We start from the raw sequence: 24,777 nt of genomic DNA, 5'->3' as shown, positions 1-24,777 counted from the left end.
GGCACACATAACTTCCTCAATGACCCAGATATAATTTGTTATTGTCTTGATTTTATTTATAAAGGAAACTGCCTAATTTTTAAAAATTATTTGTTAAGTCACAGAATTTTGATTAGTTACCATATCAATGATTAAATCCTTATGTGTCAAAACCTGTCAATTAAACTTGAAATCCTTAAATAAACTTAAATGGTCAATTCCAAATTGCAGCACATAACATCAAAGAAGATGCCACCATTTATTACCATGAATTTATTCAGACAATATCAGTCTCCCAAGTAGACCAGACGGGGAAACACTATACAAAGAGCTAATTCTACTTTATTACAAGGCTACATTAACCTAATATTGCAAGTCTGAAAGTATCCATGGAGATTCTCAGTCATCCAGGTCATGGTTATCCCAAAAGTGCTTTTTCAGGAGGCAACTGGACTTTCTTGTTTTTTCTTTGAAGACATTTCACTTCTCATCCAAGAAGCTTCTTCAGCTCTGACTAGATGGTGGGGAATGGAAGGATTTATATTCCTTGGAGACAGCTGGTAATTTGCATTCTTTTAGAGAGTCGTTGAAGACATTTGGAGGACACAGGTGAACTTCCAAATGGCTTCAATGACCCTCCAAAAGAATCTAAATCAGTGGTTCTCAACCTTTTTAATGCCGCGACCCCAACCGGTCGTAAGTCAAGGACTACTCAATCGGTCGTAAGTCAAGGACTACTCAACTGGTTCAGCACCGTTTGCAGAATGGGACTTTTGGCGGGCTCAGCAGGGTAGAGACAGCCTGGACAATTCCTATTGGCTTTTGAAAGCCAATAGAATTAGACTCTATTCAAGAGAGTCTATTCTATTGGCTTTCAAAAGCCAATAGAATAAAAGGGAGTAGCACAGCTAAGGAAAAGGGGGAAAAAATGGTGGACTGCATTGTTTGGCGACCCCTGTGAAATGGTCGTTCGACCCCAAATGGGGTCCCGACCCACAGGTTGAGAACCACTGATCTAAATGATCAGTGTCTGCAAGGAATATAAATCCTTCCATTCCCTGCCATCTAGTCAGAGCTGAAGAAGCTTCTTGCATGAGAAGTGAAACGTCTTTAAAGAAACAACAACAAAGTTCAGATGCCTCCTGAAAAAGTACCTTTGGGATAAGTCTGAAAGTACAAATTTCCTGCTGTTTGTTTTTACCAATAGATCCTTTCTAAGTTTCTTTTTCTTAATCAGTTGTGGGCTCCCTCCCCCTTCATCTTCCAAAATCATTCTCTCATTCCATTGCAGACCATTGGTAAAATATCAGATTGTTATTATTTGCACAGTAAGACAGCTACTTTATTTTGGTTAGGTATATAATGAGATTTTTTTTAAAAAGGAAAAAAAATTCAATCAATAGATACGTAAACAAGCAACTTCAGCTATTTACCATTAGAATAAGCTTGAAATATTCCTGAATATTCCTAACGATATCAAATGTTTGATAATCAATGAAATCGATTTATAGTTCAGTGCAAATATTCCTAATACATATAATTAAAAATAAACGAATAAAAAAGACCCCTCAACCAATCACGACAATCAATAACATTTCCTATATGGTCAAAAAGGGGGGCTAGTCTGATTTCTGAGAGAAGGCTATTCTGAAGAACAGGCACTTCCCGTAAAAACTACTAATACTTTCTAGCTCCACCTCTTCTCCCCCCAATTAACTTCACAGAAATGGGGAACAAATACTTGTTTTTCCTGAGATCAATTTATCAGTAAGGTCAATTTTAGCTGATATATGCAGTCCTGGAGTCAATTAGCACTAAGCCACAAATGGCTTTATGCATAAAAACAAGCACATTAAATTGCACCCAGAAGCTTATCAGGAACCAATATGAGCTCTATCATATCACACATCTATAGCAAAGTATTGGCTAATTTGTCCAAACTTTGTTCTTAACACTGCCCTTTGATAAATCCTACCAGTATGTGGTTGGAAATAATATTCAGACCTCTCTGTGCCTCTTCCTGGCCTCAAAATTGTATAATGGAGAAAAACTAAATCCACTTTAGCTTTAACCTTTGCTGTTAGCCAAGAAAACAATATGTTTCTTTCATTCTCCTCTAATGCAGTCTAATAACAGTTCATTTTAAAATTTAAAAGAACAGATGTAAGATAGACACTTTCACCATAAAGCATTTCTTCCTAATAACCTCAATTTCCAAGTCTCAATCTGTACTTTTATTATTTACAGCATGAATGAGGGAATGTATACTATATTATGTACATGTTCAGATCATTCAAATAAAGCACAGCAGTCACTTTGTTTGAATTCCTAAGGAAATCGTTTCCAGTAAGTGTGGGTGGAGTGTGCAAAGGCAAAAATGATACAAGCTGTATCAGGTCATGATACTTGGTGTATCAGTTTTAATTAGGCAAGTCTGCAGAGTTGTAAGACTCAAGACTGAAGAAGCAAATTAAAGTAGAAATGTAATGTTATTTCAATATTCCAAAAAAGCATGGAGTGATTTTTGCTTATTCTGCTTCTGTAAAAAGTGGTAGATGCTAGTTCAATTGTAAGATAAAATGTGTGTCATTCATAAAACAGAAAAGGAAATGAAAACTATTCAACCATTTTTCTTTAGTTATCTGAAGTAGCTTGCTTTAAATCAAATTTATATATTTGCTAAATTAAAGTATTGTCTTCCCAAATGATACTTCAAAGAGGAGGGAAAAAAAGGGAAAGGTGATTTTTATAGCAATAGGACTTAGACTTATATACTGCTTTACAGCACTCTATAAGCAGTTTGCAGAGTCAGCATACAGTCTTGCCCCCGACCTCAGAAGAATGGAAGGCTGAGTCAACCTTGAGTCTGTCAAAATCAAACTCCTGGCAGTGGGCAGAGTTAACCTGCAATACTGCATTTTAACCACTGCGCCACCACGGCCTATCACCTCTCTTTTCCACTTGTGCGCTCTAGAAAGCTATTGAGAAACCAGGAGTTTAAGAAATAAGCAAAAGTGGAAGATGGAGACTGGATGTTGAAATGTTTAAACTCTTGAATTTTTATATATTTTTATATATTTTTTAATTCTGAGTCTTTACTATTTGTTTTCATGTGCTTGTAGAAATGAAATGGTATGTTCCTTTGCTGCATTTAAAATTATTTTTACTGCATTATTGCAAAACATGTTTTTGCAATATGTACTGCAATGCATATACCACAAAGGAATAAAAATGTAGCAAGGGAACTTCTGAAACAAAATTAGAGGAGACTGAGACATTTAAGGATTAAATAAAATTCCCTTCTTTCAGCAGCTAAAACCTCCAGATGTCACATTCTTCATGGAAAGGAAACTCAGAATCATACTTCAGGAATATTATAGTTTTTAACATCATTTAGTCCACCCTATCTGTAACTATTTCTTTACATCTTAGCTAGGAAAACAAATCCAGGAAAGTTCTCCAGTATGACAAATAAGTGTATGATAAAGTGAACAAAATTGAATTATGGAATGGTTTGCGACAATATACCAAGGTCAATATTAAAAGTGATATAGGGTGATAGAAAAGCATTCATGAGAAAAATTAGAATGCTTATCAAATGGTTCAACAGTGAACAGGGAGTAAAAGAAGGCTGTGTGATGTTTCTTGCTGTTTACTGTAGTTATGGATGAATGTATAAATAATGCTTTTTGCAATATTAGAAGTGTATTGGTGGGGAACATGAACACATATGTACTTTTGTATATAGATGATTCCATGTTGTTGCCTGACAACATGAACGATTTGTAGCAAGTGTTAGGTCATACAATGCAACAAGCAGAAAGAATGTAAAAATTAAAGATCAAGGTAATCATGTTTTATAAAAAAATTAAGTAAATGAATGCAAGTTAAACAAATTAACTTGAAATTAATGAAATTAATATTGTACCTTACTGGAATGTTTACTAAAATGGGGAAATGGATGAAAAAAAATTAAGATATACAAATGTTAGGAAAGAAATAGTGGATAACATGCAATCTATTTAAAGAATGAATATTTGTTAAAAGAAGTGAAAATGGCTGTATGTAAGAAAGTCTTATCAACCTTACTTAATAGAAATAAGAATTGAGTAGGTAAGCAGAAACAAAAAGAGAATGCAAACTGTATGTAGTAGAACAACAATAGATAGATCAAATTAAATGGGCACTCCATCACTGGAGGTTTTTAAGAAGAGACTAGACAGTCACTTGTCTGAGCAGGGGGCTGGACTAGAAGACCTCCAAGGTCCCTTGGATTGAAAAAAGGGGAAGTTTGAGCAAGGTATGGTTGTAAGGGGGAAAAGATTCTCTAAAAAGATAAAGTTTTTTTTAAAGAACAAAAGATAATATATTAATTTGGTTTTGGATGTACTGGAAACAAAGATTAAAAACAAAAATGCATGCAGAAGTATAGTGAATGTAAACTTAATTTAATTAGAATTTTTTCCCTTTTACTTCCTGTCTTTAACCTCTTTTCTACATTTTAATCTTTCTTTACATTTAGCATAAGACTGTTTACCCTGAAACAGAATAGCAAGATGAGTATGTATGATCCTGTTATTTATTAGATCACAGCTGAGTATATACTCTGCCATTTCATTCTTTATACAATTTCATGCCCTAAATAGTGTTTCATGCAATTATCAGAGATCTCGGAAACATACAGTTTGGTCAGCATGGCAATGATATCTCAAACAGATATTTAAGTAGGTAATAAGTGAGCATTTAGAAAAGAATACACTGCTAAGTACAGATTTATATAGGAGTCATGGTTCCAACAACTATGAAATCTGATATTACTGTTACTTATTAATCATAAAATTTCAGGCAGCCCATATACTCTTTGGCAAGCAGATTTATTATATGTGTAAAAATTGCCACTTATTAATAAGAAACTGATCAAATTAATGTATATGACTATATGGTTGTAGCAGATGCTTAGATAGGGACTTTTTGGGGAGGGGGGCTACATATGTTGATGTCACATTTTGTTGCTACTATACCTTTGACTCCTGGCAACTGCAGTTTTCTTGGCAAGATTTTGGAAATAGTTTGCCACTGCCTACTTTCTAAGATTGAGTCAGAGTGACTGGTCCAAAGGTCAGCCCTTCCAGGTAAAGCAGACAGGAAACGTGACAAGATGAGCTAATTCTACTTTATTGTAAGGCTACTTTAACAGAACCTTGCAAGTCTGAAAGTACAAGCCTCTTGCCACCATTTTTAACCATCTGAACAATTAGGGCAAATCCTTCTTAAATTTCTTCTTCTGACCATTAATCCAGTGGGAGCATCTCCCTCACTTGTTTGGTTATTTCTTAGGCAGCATCATTTCCCTGCGTCCCCCAGGGTCATCCACACAGTCCCCCCAAGGTCATCCAATTAGCTTTGTGCTAAGGCAGGACTAGTCACTTAATGGCAAACAGGCTCTCTTGATGCCACATTATAAAAAATCTTATCATATTTTAGATACCTATATTATTTTAATCCCTGACTTATCTTACATTCCAATATTTTGATTTGCTGTCTGGAATCAAAAAATACTTTTCAGCCTGCTCCAACATCTACACACAAGCAGCGCATATATAATCATATGTAAAGCTTCGTTTTCAGAATTATCTTTACTACATTTTTTTAAACTAAACTATAAATTAAGCCTTTAGATTGTTGTAAAGAAGACATTGAATTCATTTCCTTATCAATTTATATCGCCATTTAAATCAAATGTATCATCTGTGATCAGGGTCTACCACATAATAAAACAATAGTATAAAACAAAAATGCACAAATTGTAAAATTAACTTAGTTGATCATTCAGTTAGCTGCCCATTTTGCATAAAGTAACAGGAAATTGAGACAGATTTAGAGTAACAGAGTTAGGAATATCTGAAAGTAAAAATAGTAAGTAACATTGATTAGAACGACTAGAAAATCTGCTAAAATGTGGGCTTAACAACTGGCATTTAAGAGAGAGCAATAAAATGAGAAACAGAGAGACTGCAACAGACCTTCTGTGTTACCTATTTGCCTTTCTAGATCTGCTGCTTCATCTGGTGTTGCACGAGGCAGGACTCCAGGATCACTGAAACTAGTACGTAGCAAGGTCCCCATAACAAAAAAGAACAGAATTGCTCCCACTGCGGGAATTGCAGGTGTAATCTTCTCAGATAAATATGGACAACTGTAAAATAAGGAAAATAAAATATTAAGAATAAGGTTACATAAAAAATAGTAAGTACCCACAACTGATCTTGCAGGTGATGGAGTAAAGTATTACTTCAAGGCCATCTATATTAATAATCATTTCAGCAAAAACTCTGAAAATCTAAGTCTGATCTCACTTTGTTCTCACTTGTATTGTACCTAAAAAAAATTAAAAAAATTCTTATGCCATTCTTCCATCTCATATTGATTGAGAACTGCATTCAGGTTAACATGTAATCTTCTGATTCAGCTATTTGCATTAATATAGAGCGGTGATGGCGAACCTTTTAGAGACCGAGTGCCCAAACTGCAACCCAAAACCTATTTATGCATCGCCGGGTGCCGGGTGGATGTGGCCCATTGGCTGGGTGTGCCCAGTGGGTGGGCGTGGCTGCAGTGGTAATAGCAGACTGGGTGGGACTAAAAAGTTCAATCGAACAATTCCAACTTTGCAAGATCTTTTTTTTTCCCCGCATGAAGTTGAAATTGACTGATTGATTGAACCTTTTTTTTTTGTACACGGCGGCAGAGGCCTAAAGCGAAAAGGTTTTATAAAACCCAGATGAAGGCCTAGGACTGGGGCAATGGCGCACGTGCCCACAGAGAGGGATCTGAGTGCCGCCTCTGGCACCCGTGCCATAGGTTCGCCACCACTGATATAGAGTAAGAGAAATGCAGAAAAGATCAGTTGATGATTATACCCCACAATAAGGAATACAAATTGCACCTACGTCTCTGCACTTACGTCACTTTTATTTTAATACTGTAAGTAGATTATAAAAGTATGACTAAAATATAACATAGAAGATGTTTATTATCCAGCCTTTTGGCTTTAAAGATTACATTGGGCACAAAAAGTGTTCAGAGCATAAGAAACATTTTTCTATTTAAGAATTAATCTATATGTTACAAAAATATTATTAAAACTGATAGTCTAAATTATTTCATTAATATCTTAACTGATATTTTAAAAAATATTTTAAAAACTAACATCATAGTCAGCATTTTACACAGCATCAAAAGAATTGCAGTAAAGGGTGCAACTACTATTATATTTACATTACATATATTTATACATTAGAACAGGGGTAGGCAAGCTCGGCTCTTTTATGACTCCTGGACTTCAACTCCCAGAATTCCTGAGTCAGCTATGCTGACTCAGGAATTCTGGGAGTTGAAGTCCAGGAGTCATAAAAGAGCCGAGCTTGCCTACCCCTGCATTAGAAGGAGATTGAGTTTGGTTCAGCGAGCGGTTAAGACATCAGGCTAGACAATAAATCACAAAGCAAAATGCTCCCAAATGGAAGACTATACTACACTTGGGGGGGGGGGAGAAGAGACAAGAAAAGGACAACAGAATATTTTTGCTAAATCTGGTCATCCTCTAAAGGGTTTATATAGAATAGAGCTTGAAGGGACCTTGGAGGTCTTCTAGTCCAGGCCCCTGCTCAAGCAGGAGAACCTATATCATCTCAGACAACTGACTGTCTAGCCTCTTCTTAAAAATCTCCAGTGATGCAGCACCCACGATTTTTCAAGGCAAGCTGTTCCACTGGTTAATTGTCCTTACTGTCAGGAAGTTTCTCTTTAATTCCAGATTGTTTCTCTCTTTGACCAATTTCCAACCATTGTTTCTTGTCCTGCCCTCTGGTGCTTTGGTAAATAATGTGACCCCTCTTCTTTGTGGCAGCCCCTCAAATACTAGACTACTGCTATGTCTCCCCTATTTCTTCTTTTCTTTAGACTAGCAGCCAAACCCAAGTCCTGCAGCCGTTCTTCGTACGTTTTAGTCTCCAGGCCTTTGATCATCTTAGTTGCTCTTCTCTGAATTTTTTCCAGACTCTCAACATCTTTTTTGTGATATGGTGACCAAAATTGGCTGCAATATTCCAGGTGTGGTCTTACTAGGGTTTTATAAAGCAGTACTAATACTTCGCGTGTTCTTGATTCTATGCCTCTGTTTATACAACCCAGAATTGTATTAGCTTTTTTGGCGGCGGCTGCTGTTTATGGCAAAATGCAGGGTTTTTTTCCTGGATATCAAGTATTTGAAATCTCAGCACATTGCTTAATGTGCAAGTCAGTGATTTTATATAACAGGAAATGGATAACATGTGCAGAAGATTTATAAATATTTCTGTTTAGATAAACAAGGTCAAGTCCAAAATGAATGAATCACAACAACCATACGTGCCAGATGTTTCTAAATGTTAATTGTGGCTATGGTATCCACGTTAGTTATGCCTAATTCAGGAAAAAGCAAACAAACTGCATCTGTTCAATCCATGATAGGGAAAGGACGTGAAATAAGAAGTATAGAATGGGAATTCCCTCCTTCATTTCCTTTCCTTATTTATCCTTTCTTGTATACAGTGTGTCTGTGTAAGCATAATACTATACAGGAACAATTTTGAACAAAAATACATAATGTGTTACAAATGCATTTAATATTGAGTCACTTGCTGGCACTAAGATTGTTTCAAAAGTCTTTTACTTCAATGTTTTCTTATTTCTCTAATTAGTTTTGCCAATTTCTGGGATATATATTAAGATCTGAAGGCAAGCATTAATGTTGAGATACTGGCAAGTCTAACTTTCACAACCTATATTCTTATCAACAGAAAAAGACTATTTTCCAGGAAGGCTGTATATACTGATTTTAAAAAAAATCAAATTTAGGCAAATCATATAGCTTTAATAAATGATAATGTCTTTAAACAGACCATGCTTCAAGTTTAAATCAGCATGATAATGCCATATGTACTTATGCATTATTTTAAAGTAAGTAACTTTAAGGTTCACAATTAATATATCCAACTGATTCAGTTTTCAGATAATTAGCAACTGGATATGGTTCTTTTGGTTAAACTTTTCTACAAGCCACATAGAAAATGATACAGAATATTTTAAGATGCAACAGTGATACTTAAAGGAGAGTTGCATCATATTCATAATTTTTTGTCAAATTTTACATATTACATATGTTATAGCCCTCTTAAAAAGAAAAGCCTTTCTCTGGGACTGAGCCCCATTTCACCTCAAAACAAATTTAAAATTTCAGAATAATTAAGATATTTTGAGTAGTTAACCTATCATATTAATATATGATACTATCTTCCTTGCATAATGATGTTTAAAGAAAACAGGAATTTTGCATTTTTCATAAACTTATGGACAAAACACCATTTATGTAACAAAATATTTTAATGAAATGTGGTGATGAAGATACCTTCAAAGAGGTAAGATTATTCAGGAAGGGAGATCTAATTAAAAAGGACTAACTGTTTAACAGCTAGCTGCTAAAGCAATAACTATAGGAATTTTGCGATACAGGGGGACAGATCCACAATTGCAGTTCTTAAGGGAATGAATGATTGTATGGAAATAAAATATTAAGAGCTTACTTATCTAATATTCTTCAAGGTATTCTTAACATTTACCAACTGCAAATAACAGTGAAATCCACATTATGTGAGAGCATTTCTGGTCTTGCACAATACTTTGTTCTGCGTTTTTGGAGCCTCAATACATTCTAAGTAAATGCCCAATTTTATAAAACAAACTTTGAAAGCAGGCTTCCAGAGAAGGTATGATGAATTAAAGACTGCTCTAAAAAAACAGAGCCAACGACCACAGCAAACGCCAAAGAACTGGTGAGTAGACTAGTTCCTTGTAACCTCTGGATAAGGAAAGGATGGAGATTACCCACATGTGCTCCATACAACTGCTCTTCGTGAGGAGACTGCGGGACAGTGGTTTTCCACTGGTTTGAGCACCAGGAGAAGATGAGATCAGCCATCCTGCTCACACAACCACAACACTTTTAAAGGGTACTAAGTTCACAAATCTCATGTTCTAATTTGCACATTCGGAAATTGCACCTTAACTACTTCTAAGCTATTAGAGACCTTTGGAATGACTAGTTTGAAAATGTCAGATAAGTCTGCCTTTAATCCTAAATGAAACAGAACTTCACTTAAAAGCTTTAAAATCTGAAATAAACAACAAAAAGCTTTAGAAAGTTATAAATGAACTAAGGATTCAGATAAAATTCTAACACTGGAATTTTTATAGTAAGATTTTTAAATTAATTATAAAATAGAAACACCTTGTGGAAAATAGAACCTGTTTTGCTTATTACAAGACATAGCACAGATAAATAATTTCACAATTTAAAAAAATTGAACACTAGAAAGGATTTTAGGTAGATTTTAGGTAGAGGAAAGATATACAGGCCTTCAAAATAGTTATGACAATGCAATTATTGAAGGAGACCTTTGAAGAATGGAATCAGAAAATACAGTAGTAGCCACAATATCAACATCAATAATGATGTCTGCTTCTATATACAGACTATGCCCAAATGACATTATTGAAGAAATGTCAGATATAGAACACGTTTTATCCAACAAGACAGATATAGTATTGAAAGTGGATTTACAGCTGTCAAACCAAGAGAATGTTTTAGAAAAGATGCTTTACTGATATACTAAAAGAGTGCTGAGGTTTTAAAATTTAAAAACAAAATACAAATGACAAATACAATTGTGACCCAGACAATTCTTTCTTAATGGATTTACCTGTGTTGTTAAAGTTTTGAAGGATAGGACAAAAAAGAAATGAAGAAAAATAAAATCCTAGGACCTATGACAATATTTGAATGAATTAAAGATTAAGACTATTAGAAGTAAAAGGAAGAATATAACATTGTTTATTTGAGCAAGGTTAAATGAAATATGTGGTTACTTTTGGCTACCCTTTTTGGACTTTTTGCTGACATCAAGACTGAAACATTTTATGGATTTATTTATATATAAGAGATGGGATACAGGTGGAAGAGATAAATGTTTTTAATATTAGAGAGTGTGAAGAGTTACTAAATTTATGTGGTTAGAAGTAATTTTTTATTATCTTTTTTATTATATTATTTTCTTTTTTTCTTGAACTTTTTACAGTTTTTTTATTTTTTCCTTAAGTTTAGTTTATATTAGAGTTTACTATTACAATCAAAATTCTTAATCAAAATTTTATACACAGATATAATAAATTTTGAAAGCAGGCACTCTTTTAACAAGAATGATTAACTGGACAGTACCTAAGCATATTTAGTAAAGCTAAGATTTATTTCCTTATGTAAGTAATTCCCTTCATAAATATCTTTAGTTCATTTTGTAAGCTTGCCTCTAGTGGTATCAATCCCTTATCTGAACAGTATTCTGTATAAATGGTAGTTTCTAAATGCCACAGAGGATTTATTGGGTGGAAGCAGTTTAATGTCTTACAGATAGTATAGGTAGTCATTGGTCAACGACCACTGATTTGGCAAGTATTTGAAGTTATAATAATGTAGGAAAAATGGTACCTAGAACTGGTCCTTGAAGTTCTGGTTGTCCCAGCTTCCCTATGGTCATGTGACTACAATCTGGGTACTAGGCAACTGGCTTCCTCTTATGACTGTAGCAGCGTACCACAGTCACATGATCATAACTTGGAATCTTTCCTGGTGGCTTCTTATAAGCAAAGTCAATGAGAAAGCCAATTGGGAAGATTGCAAGTTGCTTGGATAAGTCTCTCCTACCCACACAAACTTCCTGAGCATTGCTATGTTCATGCCATGGCTCCCTGGTCCCTCATCCTGTACCCCCACCCTGCAGCATCCACTCCAAGCACTGTTATGCTCTCTGGTCACCCATACACCCCTTGCTCTCTCTCCTACTCAGCAACAGCAAGGTACCTGGCACTTACAATTTCCTGCAGGTTTTCCCCATCGACTTTAGTTTCGAAGGCAACAGCAAGTTGTGAGATGCTCGCTTAACAGACCATATTCCTTGCTTAACTATAGCAACGAGAAGTACAGGGATTGCTATTGTTAAGCAATGTGGTCATGTAACGTTGTGGTTTACAATTGGGAAGGAGTCTGAAAAATTCCACTGACATAATATTTCATAAAGGTATTTAAAAGACTTTCTTATGGAGAAGAAATAAAAGTATAAAAAGTGATAGAATATTAGAGGCTACACAGGCATAACAGTGTCTCCCAAACATTTTTATATAAAAATATAATGGTTTTAGCATACAATTTCGGATGCTGTTTTATAATCATTTGCCTAAAGCAACCTCATCCAATAAACTGTAATTTGATGTTAAAGTCTAAATTATTTCATTCAAGAAAAATAAGTGTCCTTCTTCCTGCTTGCATATTATCAAAATCAAAAGCAATAGCAAAAGACTGATTCAATTTCCATGAGCAAATGGATACCCATCCTTTCTTCCTAAAAATTCTTATCTCTTTCCCCAAGAAAAGCATAATCAAAACGCCAACATCTGGACTCTAAATAATGTTACTATTCAGTTGAATGAATTCTCCATCATGTTTGGTACACCAGCTCACTAAACACTACAGTAAGAGAAAAAGCAGGAAAATATGGGCTCCGTTCTGCATCTTAGCACAGTACTCTTATGTTCATAAAGAATCTAAAACATATTCTGAATACTCAGACGGATGATAAATAGAGCTATGTAACATTAAAACTGTATGATTAATGAACATTTAGCTTCTAAAAGCATTTGTAATTTCATTGGACAGTTCAGTAGTTATTTCTAGAACAAAATTTCATAAATTTCTTCTCATGATCTCCACTGACATTACAATCACAATTACAATTTCTTTGGACAGTTCAGTAGCTATTTCTAGAAGAAAATTTTATAAATTTCTTCTCATGATCTCCACTGACATTACAGATTACTCTTTAAATGGCTGTACATTTGTATTAAGAAGTTAATATTCTTTCTTTCTCATAAATATGATCAGATTATAAAAATTATCCTCAGCCAATTGTGCTGGCATTTCTATCAACCCAAACATAACTACCAGAGAACAAAGTATATTATATAGCTGAATAAACCTATAAAACATTTTATTAGTAAATGTAAATCCACGCTGAAGGCATTCAGGCATTTTTTAAAAAATATAACAATTTGAATATATGCTGCTTGCATAATTATTTAGTTGTTAATACCCACTTAGGATTTGGATTGGCTGCAACAATATCTCAGAGTAAGAATGCTTTAAGACAAGTTATAGTTTACAGAATCAAATGGATAAGTTCAGTTTTGTAATATAATTAACTACTACAAAGCCACTAAGACATTCTAAATTTTTGTTTCCATCTAACCACATAATTGGAGAACCATGAAATGTAGCATGTAATTTTACCATTTGACTATCAATTCATACATGATTGCTGGGACATCCAATATAATGCCTAAGGTTCTCTTTTCTTGATGACCTCCAGATTCTCAGTCCCACCCATTTTTTTTAGTTGTTAAGAAAAAAATGGAAAGTGCAAAGCATCACCCTAAGGCGTCATTTTCCAGAACATTTATGGGCCCCATTATGGACAAAAAAACATTTATAAAAAATTGAAGTGGGAAAAACCCCTTTTTTTCACTACGAAAAAAAGACATATGTAGAAGGAGGGATACAGAAGTAATGCTAGAAAGTGATAAATAGAGAAATCCTCAATAATCAGACCTCTGATAAAGAGTATTCTGCCATTGGTCATATCCATACAGCAGCCATTTTGAAATTGCATTATACAAATATTTCAAAATTACAAATATGCTGAAGAATTCCAAAGGCCACATGAAAATATGCAGCTTTAGATCATTTTCCTCAATGAACATGTATAATTGTTTTCACTCATTTGTCTAATTGGATTCGCTTAATCTAGTTTTAGGATTTGTGGAGAACTGATCAAGTTTTGTTATATTTTTGCAGAAATATTAAAAATTTAATAGGATCACAAATATTTTAAGCACCACTGCATAATATTTAATTTTAATAATATTTAAGAAAATCATTTTGTTTGTTACTGAAAGTTGTTACTAAGCAACATTCCTCTGATACAATGACATGTCAGAAATCAATTACATTGTGTTCAGCATATTTATTATTTTCATAAAAGGAATGCAAATAAAAATGGACATAAATGATGTTAAAATGGACAACAAAATAAAAACACACAAGTATATGAAAATGATCAGGGAAGTTGGTCATTGGTTGAGAGGGAGACTATATAGAACAGTGATGGCGAACCTTTTAGAGACCCAATGCCCCAAAACCACCCGCCCGCCTGCCCCTGGTCCACCTGTTCCACCCCCTGCTCCACCCCTGCCCACTTGCAGTGCCACCCACCGCCTCCATGGCTCGCAGATCACCCAGGAGAGCCTGTAGTGCAGTGGTTCTCAACCTTTCTAATGCTGCGACCCCATAATACAGTTCCCCATGTTGTGGTGACCCCCAACCACTTATACATCACCGGGTGCCAGGGGCGTGGCCAAAGAAAAGGGGGAAAAATGGGGGACAGCCTTGTTTGGCGACCCCCGTGAAATGGTCGTTCGACCCCAAATGGGGTCCCGACCCACAGGTTGAGAACCACTGCTGTAGTGCCATGGCAGCCATGCCCTCCACCCACACCCAGCAGCAACATCTGCACGTGTCAGGACACGTCCCTGCTGCCTGGCTGCCATGTTCTTGGCTGTGCTGCTCTGCCTGGGCTGCACCTGGGGGCAATTCTCTGGGGGGAGCTGCTAGTGAGAAGGGGGCTGTGGGGGAGGCAGGGCTGGGGTAATGATATGCGTGCCCACAGAGAGGGCTGAGTGCCGCCTCTGGCACGTGTGCCATAGGTTTGCCACCACTGATATAGAATATAAATTGTAGTAATTTAAAGGCTATATTAAAAAGAAACCTAATAAACTCTTTCTTTCTGTTTTCTTTGCCGACACAATCTATCCATGAATGAATATCAACTTATTGCTGCACTATGATGTAATCGCATAAAAAAATTAACAAATATTTTTTTAAAATTCCATAATGATAAATCCTTTACTCATAAGCTGAAAGAAATATTTGATTTTGGTGTAGTGCTAACAAATAAACTTCATTTTTTCAGAGGAAACTGACTGAAAACCTATCATTACATTAACAGTTATAAAATGATTGTTTATTTGTGGTGCAGATTCAATTTTTTTCCTGAAATACCCAGTTTATTATTGTTATCCATTGCATTACAACAGAACCGTACAACCTTAGAATTGTGTAGCCAGATTCTATACCTCTATAAATATAGAACTGAGCATTCTGTATCTCAGAACAGATGATGTCCCCAGCTTTTTTTTAAATATGGGCTTTATTTTCATCCTGATAATACTGAAAATTTGGCTATGGAAGAATTATGTCTTTAATTATTGTGTAAATGTAGCTCACCTAAAAATAAACATTCATTGATTTAGTCATGTGCATACTTGACACAAAAAAAGTGAAACGTATATATCCACCATAAAGTTTTACTGTAAAAAAGTAAACATTTTTATCAGTCATATTTATTTGTGGTAAGCTGATTTCATCGGCAAATTATAATATTAGTATGTAGCTCATCTTTTTCGATACAGGCATGAAATCACATCACATTACCTCAACTAATTCAAGCCCATGATTAAGTAAACATTTAAAACAGTTTCTCCTATTTCTGTTCTCATTATATTATGCTACAATCATGACATTCTGAGACAAAGCAAATCTTTCAAAACTAATTTTAGATGAGCCTTTTTTTTTAATTTAAGCCAGAGATTAGTAACTAGCATGGTACATGTGACCTCCAAATCAGACTGTCTATCTGTCTGCCTATCCATCTAACCATCTCCCTTCCTCCCTTAAATTTTATTTACAAGGCTTATTGCTCCCATCAATCAACCAGCTCTGACTAGAGCACAGCTCCCAAAATCTATGAATTAAGACACAAGCTATGTTTGTGATCCAGAGTGTTAGTCAAAACAGTCTAGGTCCCAAGGCTTGATAAAACAATCAAGTATCCAGAGACTATAAAAACCAAGAAGGAAGAAGCCATCTGAGGTTATTTTATTCCTTTATAGGGACCAAACAGTCAAGAGATTAGCCTCACATTATGTTGGCATTTCCAATCAAAAGATTTCAGATAAGAAAATCAAAATGTTTTTGAGATCCTGTTATGAGATTTTGCAGTGGTTTTTCATGCCACACAGATTGGGGTATATGTATGGACAGGCTTTAGGGAGTTGACAGTGGGAGGTTGTAGTTTTACAGTGATTCTGTAAAATTTATCTGAAATGAAATATACCAATATATAAGAACCCAGTTAGTTAGCAGCATCTTGCAAAACATTATTGGTGTCAGACCAGATTAGGGACCTAACAGGAAACAGTGCTGACAGCTGGACTGTGAAGTTGAAAAACATCTCTGAAAAAAGCATGGTAAACCATTTCGTGTTGTTTAAAAAAAACCCCAACCCTATGAAGTTACAAGGAGTCAAGACTGACTTAGATTTTATCGCAAAACGTTAACAAATTCAATTTAAGATATGCAATTAAGATATGCAATTTCCAATACAATTTACTTCAATGTTAAGTCTATTCTCCCTCACACAAAATAAGAAAACAATTATACCATAATTCATGACATTAAGCTTGATATGCATTTAAAGACTTTATTAAAAATAAGCCAACTGCTTTGCTTAATCTTTCAGTCATTTGATATTTTAGGTTTATACTGAGTTTGAAGGACAATCATTTTTAAAAAGGCAGAATAGGTAACAATGTAGACTGCAGTTATTTTAAGTCTGAAATACTCCAAAGAACATTAGACCATCCATCTGAACAGAAGTCTCACTGTCAATTAAATCTAATTCTTTTAAATTACCTCAGATTTCCAAAAACGTCTTGTTATGAAGTTCAAAAGGTCTTTCTACATAAATTAAAACTATTAATTCCAAAGTAATATACTCAATGCTGGTGGCACCATATCCCTCCCCCAAACAGGATTAAATAAAATTTGCTGGCAATAGCTTAATGGTGTAAAAAAGTTGCACTTCATGAAGCCTCTGAAAAGAGAAAACTGTACACAGTACAGCAATTTGTCAGGAGAAGTAGGGATTTACCTGGAAGGGAGGAACTGAGACAAAAACTGTCTAGGTAATTCAATCTGACTATAAAATTGTAGAACTAATTTGATTATTTACTTTGTTACAGTGGAGCTCAACAATTATAAAAAAAAAGTATAGGATATGTAAAAAGCAGGCAACAACCCAAATAGCAATGTTGGCATCTTCTGCATTTGTACATGCCCAATGAGAATTTAAGCTGTCTTACAGCAATTATATCAATACTTTGAACAGAAACATTTCTCTGTTTTAAGAGCCACTTTCTAACTATTGTAGAAATATGGAGTTACTGATTATATATCAGCATGTTGTCCTAGATTTGCAAAACTATTTGCATTGTGACCTGGATTGCAGAACAACTAAAAAGAACTCATTATATACTCAACTAAATTATGGCAAAGAACAAATATTAATTGTGTAACAGAAAATAGATTTACTTGGATACGAAGGAGTGCTTTTTAAATGTTGATGTTAAAAAAGGTACTTATATCTACCAATTATTTTCAAATTAACCATATGAACATATTTTTACTGTCTCCATCGTTGTTTGTAAGACAGCCAGAGTTATGGGGTATGGATAGAAGTTTTTATCTACATGTGTATATATATAATAATTTTTTTAAATCAACAAAACATGTTAACATTTAGGACTGTTTTCTTACCAAGTACTTTGTATCAGTATTAGCCAAAAACAAGGTTTGAAAATGGGATTTCCTTTTGTGCTTTCAATTCTTAAAGTGTGATAAAATATACTACTATATACTAATAAAGTGCTCTATTATAATTGCAAGTTGTGTTGTACATAGTACTCTTTTAATAACTTTTAAACTGTATAAGGAACTGGGATTTTGCATAGCAGCCTTTTAATAATGGGTCATACTTTGTGATTCCAATCATGTATGTTTACATATGGGCAAGGTAACTTTTAAATAATATATCAATATTTAATAATTAACATCTCGATGTAGATATAAAATTATTTATTTTGGCAGGTCTCTGTTTTCTTACCAGTATAAGAAATACCAAAATATTTTGGTTTTGAACTAATTCTTCTGGGGCATATGCATGACTCTGAACTATGTAAAAGAAGTCACTTTAAAGCAGTGGTTCTCAACCTGTGGGTCGGGACCCCATTTGAGGTCGAACAACCATTTCACGGGGGTCGCCAAACAAGGCTGTCCGCCATTTTTCCCCCTTTTCTTTGGCCACGCCCCTGGCACCCGGTGATGTATAAGTGGTTGGGGGTCACCACAATATGGGGAACTGTATTATGGGGTCGCGGCATTAGAAAGGTTGAGAACCACTGCTTTAAAGTATTTGAATTCTTGCTTCCCACTTTAAAAAAACAGAAATATACAATATCTAGAGTACTTCTACTTTGTTAGATACTTGAGACTTTAAATAAATTTTAATAACTGTTGACAGGTTTCTTATGTACACAGTTTCAAAGTACTGTATATACCAACCCCAAGGGAAACTAGAAAAGTTTCCCCATGGTTATGTAACAAAAATACATCATAGAATTATCTCTATATTTCCATACTTATTTTTGAACCCGGTTCTTCATGCAATAGTTTTCCCATACTCATAAATTTTATAGGGATTCCCACAATATTCATAGAAACTACAATTGTAATTGTCCAGTCGTTGTACTAATAATATAATAAATTAGACAAAAAGTAATTTACAGACTATTTAATATTAGGACACTTCAACTGGTAACAGTTTATATCAGCACTTCCAATGAAAAAATAGTACCATATACAGGTAGTCATTGCCTAATGGTCACAATTGAAACCGGCAAACCTGTCACTAAGTGATACAGTCATTAAGTGAGATATCACATGACCACAGCTTATGACCTCACTTCTGCCATGATCGACAAATGAGACATCACATTATTTGTTGGAAGCCTACTGTGAATCACGCAAATGATGATCACAGAACTGCAGGATGTTGCAATGGTCATAAACACCTCCCAATTGCAAAGTGCTCAAATCTCAATCAGTTGTCAGTGCAAGATCAGTTGTAAAGTTATTTTTTCCAACTTTGTTGAAAAATTGCTCAGAGGGCAGTTGTTAAGAGAATACTATATATACTGCAGGATACTGTATTGTATAGTGTCACAGGGTCCTGTGATCCCCTTTTGTGACCTTTTTACAAGCAAAGTCAATGGGGAAGTCAAATTCATTCAACAATCATTACTAATTTAACAACTGCAGTGATTCACGTAGCAACTGTGGCAAGAAAGATCATAAAATGGGGCAAAACTCACTTAACAACTGTTTCACTGTTGTGGTTTGTCAGTCAAGGACTACCTGTATTTTGTTTTTCTCTTCTATTGTATAACTTTTCAAATGAATTCTAAAGTAGTTCACAAAAAAATTCTATGGTGCGCTCCTGAAAAAATAAGTTTCTTTTAAAAGAAAAGTATTTTTTTTCCTGCACTGTGCCTTGTTATCTGAAAAAGTAGCAACTGTTCTGAAAAATACTGAATTTTTCTCTTTGAAGGAAATAAATTAAAATGATGAATCTATGTTCAAAATAATAAACTAAAATTAATGAAACAAATACAGCTTCCAGCAGCTGAATACCGTTTGTCTTTCTTCTTTCTGTTGGATCAATATAGTTTTCCGTGGATAAGGATTTGTAGCTAAGATTGCTTACACCATCCTGCTTTAACATACAGGTGATGGGAAAGAAACATCTGGGTGAACAAATATGTAATTATCACAATTCTGTATAAATGCATCCCACCCCCAAAGAGAATGAGTATCAACATATACCAGTGATGGCAAACCTTTTAGAGACCGAGTGCCCAAACTGCAACCCAAAACCCACTTATGCATCGTTGAGTGCCGGATGGGTGTGGCCCATTGGCTGGGTGTGGCCCATTGGGTGGAGGTGGCTGCAGTGGTAATGGCAGACTGGGTGGGACTAAAAAGTTCAATCAATCAATTCCAACTTTGCAAGATCTTTTTTTTTCTGCGAGAAGTTGAAATTGACTGATTGATTGAACCTTTTTTTTTTTTTGCACATGGCGGTGGAGGCCTAAAGCAAAAAGGTTTTATAAAATCCAGCTGAAGGCCTAGGACTGGGGCGATGGCGCGCATGCCCACAGAGAGGGCTCTGAGTGCCACCTCCAGCACCCGTGCCATAAGTTTGCCACCACTGACATATACTGATCATAAAATAATCTGGAGTAACTTCCACTAACTACTATTCAGATGGAGATCATGATCTCTGAGAACTCTTTCAGTTCCTGCATACAGCACCAGACAGAAAATTTGCCTACCATTTATGCAGTAACTTGGTTAAGAACAAAAGGAAGGTTGATTTATCAAAACGTTCTTTCAATAGCTTTGCCTTCTTTTTAATCACATCACTTTATAAATGAATATAAAATTGAAGACACACTATTTTTATCTATCATTACAGGATTATGTAAAAAAACCCACTCACTTGTGTTTTCATTTTATAAAAAAAATGTTCCTGTAGAAAACCTCATCTGCAGGCAAGGCTATTTTTTTTTCAGAACAATCCAATAATATAACTGGTACAATCCAATTGTACCAATTAAGATGTTTTTCAGGATATAACTTCAGCTGCTACTCTTTTATGCCAAGTGTAAATAATTTATGATTTAAATGAGATGAGGAAACATCATAATGCATTAACAATTTGTTAAATGGATTATCCAAATGTAATTTCATTTAATTATCAAGATTCATAATAAATACAATTTCTGTATTTATTTAAAATTCCTCCTTGCGGTTAGAACATGTATTTATATATATTGGATAACCTATATATACAGATAGTCCTTGACTTATGATTGCAATTGAACCTCAAGTTTCTGTTGCTAAGCAAGACAGTTGTTAAGTGAGTTTTGCTTATTTTACGACCATTTTGCCACAGTTGTTGGGTGAATCACTGCTGTTGTTAAGTTAGTAACAACATGGTTGTTAAGTAAATCTGGCTTTCTCATTGACTTTGTCAAAAGGGCACAAAAGGTGATCACATGACCTGGGACACTGCAACTATCATTAATGTAAGTCAGTTGCCAAACATCTGAATTTTGATCATGCAACCATGGGGTGCTTCAATGGTCTTAAGTATGAAAAACGGTCATAAGTCATTTTTTTCAGTGCTGTTGTAACTTCAAAGTCACTAAACAAGTGGCTGTAAGTTGAGGACTACCTGTATTAGAAAATTTTATTTATTTTTATTGCAACATATATAATATATACTAAAATGTCTGCAAAGTAAATTTACAACATATTAACTTTTCTTTACTCTATTATCATGAATATAACTTTGAGATATCAAGGACGTAACATATTGACATGTGCAAGTGCATCTGGAGAAAATATTATTTCCCCTTTTAAAACGGAAACCTGTACTGATTAACAGCACAGAGGGAAGAACAGAAAAACAGTCAAGAAAAAGGGATATTATGAAATATCTTTAGCCTAAATAGTTTTATCTCTTTAATGAGTTAGCAACTTCATGCAAAAACCAAACCGACCATGTATTAGGTAGTCCATACAAATGATATCCAACCTACCATATAACTTCATGGATTATGCCTCTTGACAAACTATTAACCTGATATATATAACTTAATATAGAAAATTTTGATTAGAACGGGAGAAAAATATAGCTTCTACATTGATTGAGGAAGTATTCTCAAGCATAAATATCTAGTTGCCTTAATAGAACTTTATGAAATGTCAAATTAGTACATTCTTCGGTGAAAATTAGTACTTTAAAATTCTGTATCATTTTAAAGACTAACCCAACATTTTATGAATAGTGACGAAGACTTCTTTCCATTGTAAAAAACCAGCATGACTTTTAAACTGGAGTTGAAATCTCATCTGTCTCTAGACCATACCAAACTGATAATTATTAAACTTCAAAGTTTTCAAGAATTAAATTAAATATATAAATCATGAATGCAGTATAAATCATTTATACAACCTAGCATCAATGAGATACCTGAATTCTTGTAGAGTTCTATTAGTAAGAAACAGGTTAAAAAAGAAAAAATATATATTTTTAATGGCACTTACTCAAATGCAAAAAAGAGTCCACTGGTAACCAAAATAAGAGCAAGTGTCAAGTAGAAGACTCCAGTCTGCCGAGCCATCATGATCCTTCCATTGCAAAAAAATTTGTTTCTTCCAGGGAAAATCTCCCATTTTCTCTTGGAAACGCTTTTCTTTTTATGGGGGGACTCCATAGGAGAAGAGGAGCTGTGAGTGCTGATCTGACTGTATTCACAGTCTGTCATGGGTCCTCCGACACCACCACCAGGACTCATTAATGGAGAATAAGGAGGAATCCCTCCAGCAATTGTTGCCTAAAACTTCTGAAGAAGACACTATTGGGTATTTTATTAAAACAAGTTTATCATGGCATTTTAAAATTCCCAATTAACTGTTAAAAGATTTCAAAGCTATCATTTATGAAATATAAGTACAGTAATCTTTCCCTTTTTCACAATTAAATAAAAAACAAAGTTGAAAGTGCATAATTATAGAATAAAATATTAATGAAAAAGACTTAGATATAAAAACAATTGTCAATTAAACAGAGAACTTTATAACTTTAAAGCATTCTGTCTTCTGTTTAAGAAACTGCCCAGTTTTACTTCATGTTCCACTTTTAAAGTACTTGAGTCAGGTTTGGGGCAGGCAGTTTTTAATCAAAATCCTCCTCACAAAGATTTATAAAAAAATTTAAAAATAGAATTTGTATGAATTGTTCTGAACAATAACCAACTCTAAGTTCATCAACTGAAAAACAAACTATAATATCCAATTTTCTCTCACTGTGGTCTTTTTCTTCTTCCAATGGCAAGAGATTAGTTCCTATTCTTTGTCATTATAAAAGGCCATTTCAACCGCAACATAAAAATGTGGTCAGTGCCATCCCTGGAAAAAGATACAAGAAATGGCATGTTTCAAGCCAGTCTTTCATTTTTGTATATGCCACTATAAAAATATGCCAATTTCGAAGGAGAAAAATTGCAGAAACAAAAGAAAAATAAAGCTGTTCTCAGGCCACTTTATTATTGATTCAGGCTGTCAGGCAAAAATAATTTCCAGTCTTAAAAGGTACTGGCTCCACTTTTCTCCTTCAAGCCATGGGAGACCCCAAACTGCAATCCTAGTCCCGTTTTCCAGGGAAACAACAGCAGTAGCAACAGGAACCGTCCAGGAAAACGGCAAAGAGATTTTGGCTTTCTGCTTCTACTTTATCTGGGCTTATTCCCTGCAGCCAGCCCGAACAGAAGCAGTCCCCTTTCCCTTTTCAACGCCAAGGGGAGCGGAGTTGTGCAGAAGAAACCACCTGAATCACAGCGGCCGTCGCTCTCCCGTCGCCTTCTAGGATCCACGCGGCCCCACTCGAAAAGCAGCTGCAGGCGAGAGAAAGGAAGCGATCCAGCGTTCACAGGCAACCTGTTCGTGGGTCCCCGCGAGAAAACACGGCCAATGTTAAGAGGAGGCAGAAGCAAAGGCGGCAGCTTTCTTCGGGAACGCTCCTGGAGAGAAGCGCACCGGGAGGGTCGGAATCACTCAGCACGGCGGTGGCGGCGGTAGGCGCAACCTAGGCGGCAGCCGCCGCCTCCACCTCCCCTTCCGCGGCTCCTGCCTTTCACTTTCATTGTCAGCCGCTTGGAAGGCGGCAGCGGCGGCTCTGCCCGTGACCGTCCGTCTCACGGGCTCAGTCTTAGCCGGGGAAGGCAGGGCGGCTGCTTGCGCGCGTCTCCCACCACCTACCTCCACACGGCAGGGGCAGCCTCCGATCGGTTTATTTCATCGACCGGTCCCCCTTCCGCTCTCTCTCCGCGCCCTGTCCTTCCCTTCCCCGCGACAGCAGAGGCCGTGTCACTCGGCCCGGCGCGCACACTAGCCGAGCCGCTCTGCTCAGAAGCCGGCGACAGCGACTCCCCAGCGCCCCACGCGGCCGCCGGAGGAAGCGCCTCCTCCTGCCGCCCTTTTGGCACTCTGATCGTTCGCGCGCTCGCCCACCTGCGGATCACGGGACGCCAAAGGAAAAACCCCGCCTTTCCGCCCCCGCCAGCTACCCGCCCTGAAACTCAAAGTGCCGCGCCTTCTGTGGCCGGCTCTCTGTCTCCCTAACCCTAAACACCCCCCTCCCTCTCTTGTGCAGCATTCTGGGAAATGTATGCCTGGCCTTTTTTTCCGCGTGGGACGGCGAGATACAGAGGGAGAAAGAGGGAAAGGGACGAAACTACATATCCCAGAATCCTAAATTCATTTTCTTCGTTCCTCCCTCTCAAATCGCCTAGCGATGTAATCTGGGCGAGGAAAGCAGGGATGGGACGGAAAAAAGATGGGAGATTAAAGGGAAAACGAAAGGGAGGCGGGAGATAATTGATAATTAGTATTAGAACAATACTAATAGTTAGCTCTTTCTAAATATTGCCAGTTTACCCAGAAAATGCTCAGTTTTAATTTATTTGGAGGTTTCCGTTGGACTGAAAATAACCCAACTTGTCTGAATAGGGAAGTTATTCATCGTGCTTGTTGGAGGGTTCCGGAACCTGGGTCAAATCACCAGCTTAACTGAA

At 35.9% G+C, this 24,777-nt stretch overlaps 1 protein-coding gene across 5 annotated transcripts in view; it reads right to left on the bottom strand.

Moving 5' to 3' along the window:
• ZDHHC14 (zinc finger DHHC-type palmitoyltransferase 14) overlaps positions 1–24,216 on the bottom strand; it is a 52,186-nt gene extending 27,970 nt beyond the window's left edge. For 2 of the 5 annotated variants that reach the window (XM_039358239.1, XM_039358240.1), the window contains exons 1-2: positions 22,250–24,213; positions 6,003–6,175 (exon numbers count right to left, since the gene is read on the bottom strand). In XM_039358239.1, the coding sequence (XP_039214173.1) occupies positions 6,003–6,175; positions 22,250–22,500 (424 nt within the window). In that variant the 5' untranslated portion in view covers positions 22,501–24,213. Of the gene's footprint in view, positions 1–6,002; positions 6,176–22,249 lie in introns of all 5 variants that reach the window. The other 3 variants (XM_039358238.1, XM_039358237.1, XM_039358236.1) reach the window with 3 other exon arrangements.
• Between the last annotated feature and the right edge of the window lie 561 nt (positions 24,217–24,777).

The sequence above is a fragment of the Crotalus tigris genome, unplaced genomic scaffold (assembly GCF_016545835.1).
Source record: "Crotalus tigris isolate CLP2741 ecotype Arizona unplaced genomic scaffold, ASM1654583v1 scf7180000019007.31208882:3723066, whole genome shotgun sequence".
NCBI lineage: Eukaryota > Metazoa > Chordata > Lepidosauria > Squamata > Viperidae > Crotalus > Crotalus tigris.
This window is presented reverse-complemented; position numbering and strand designations above follow the sequence as displayed.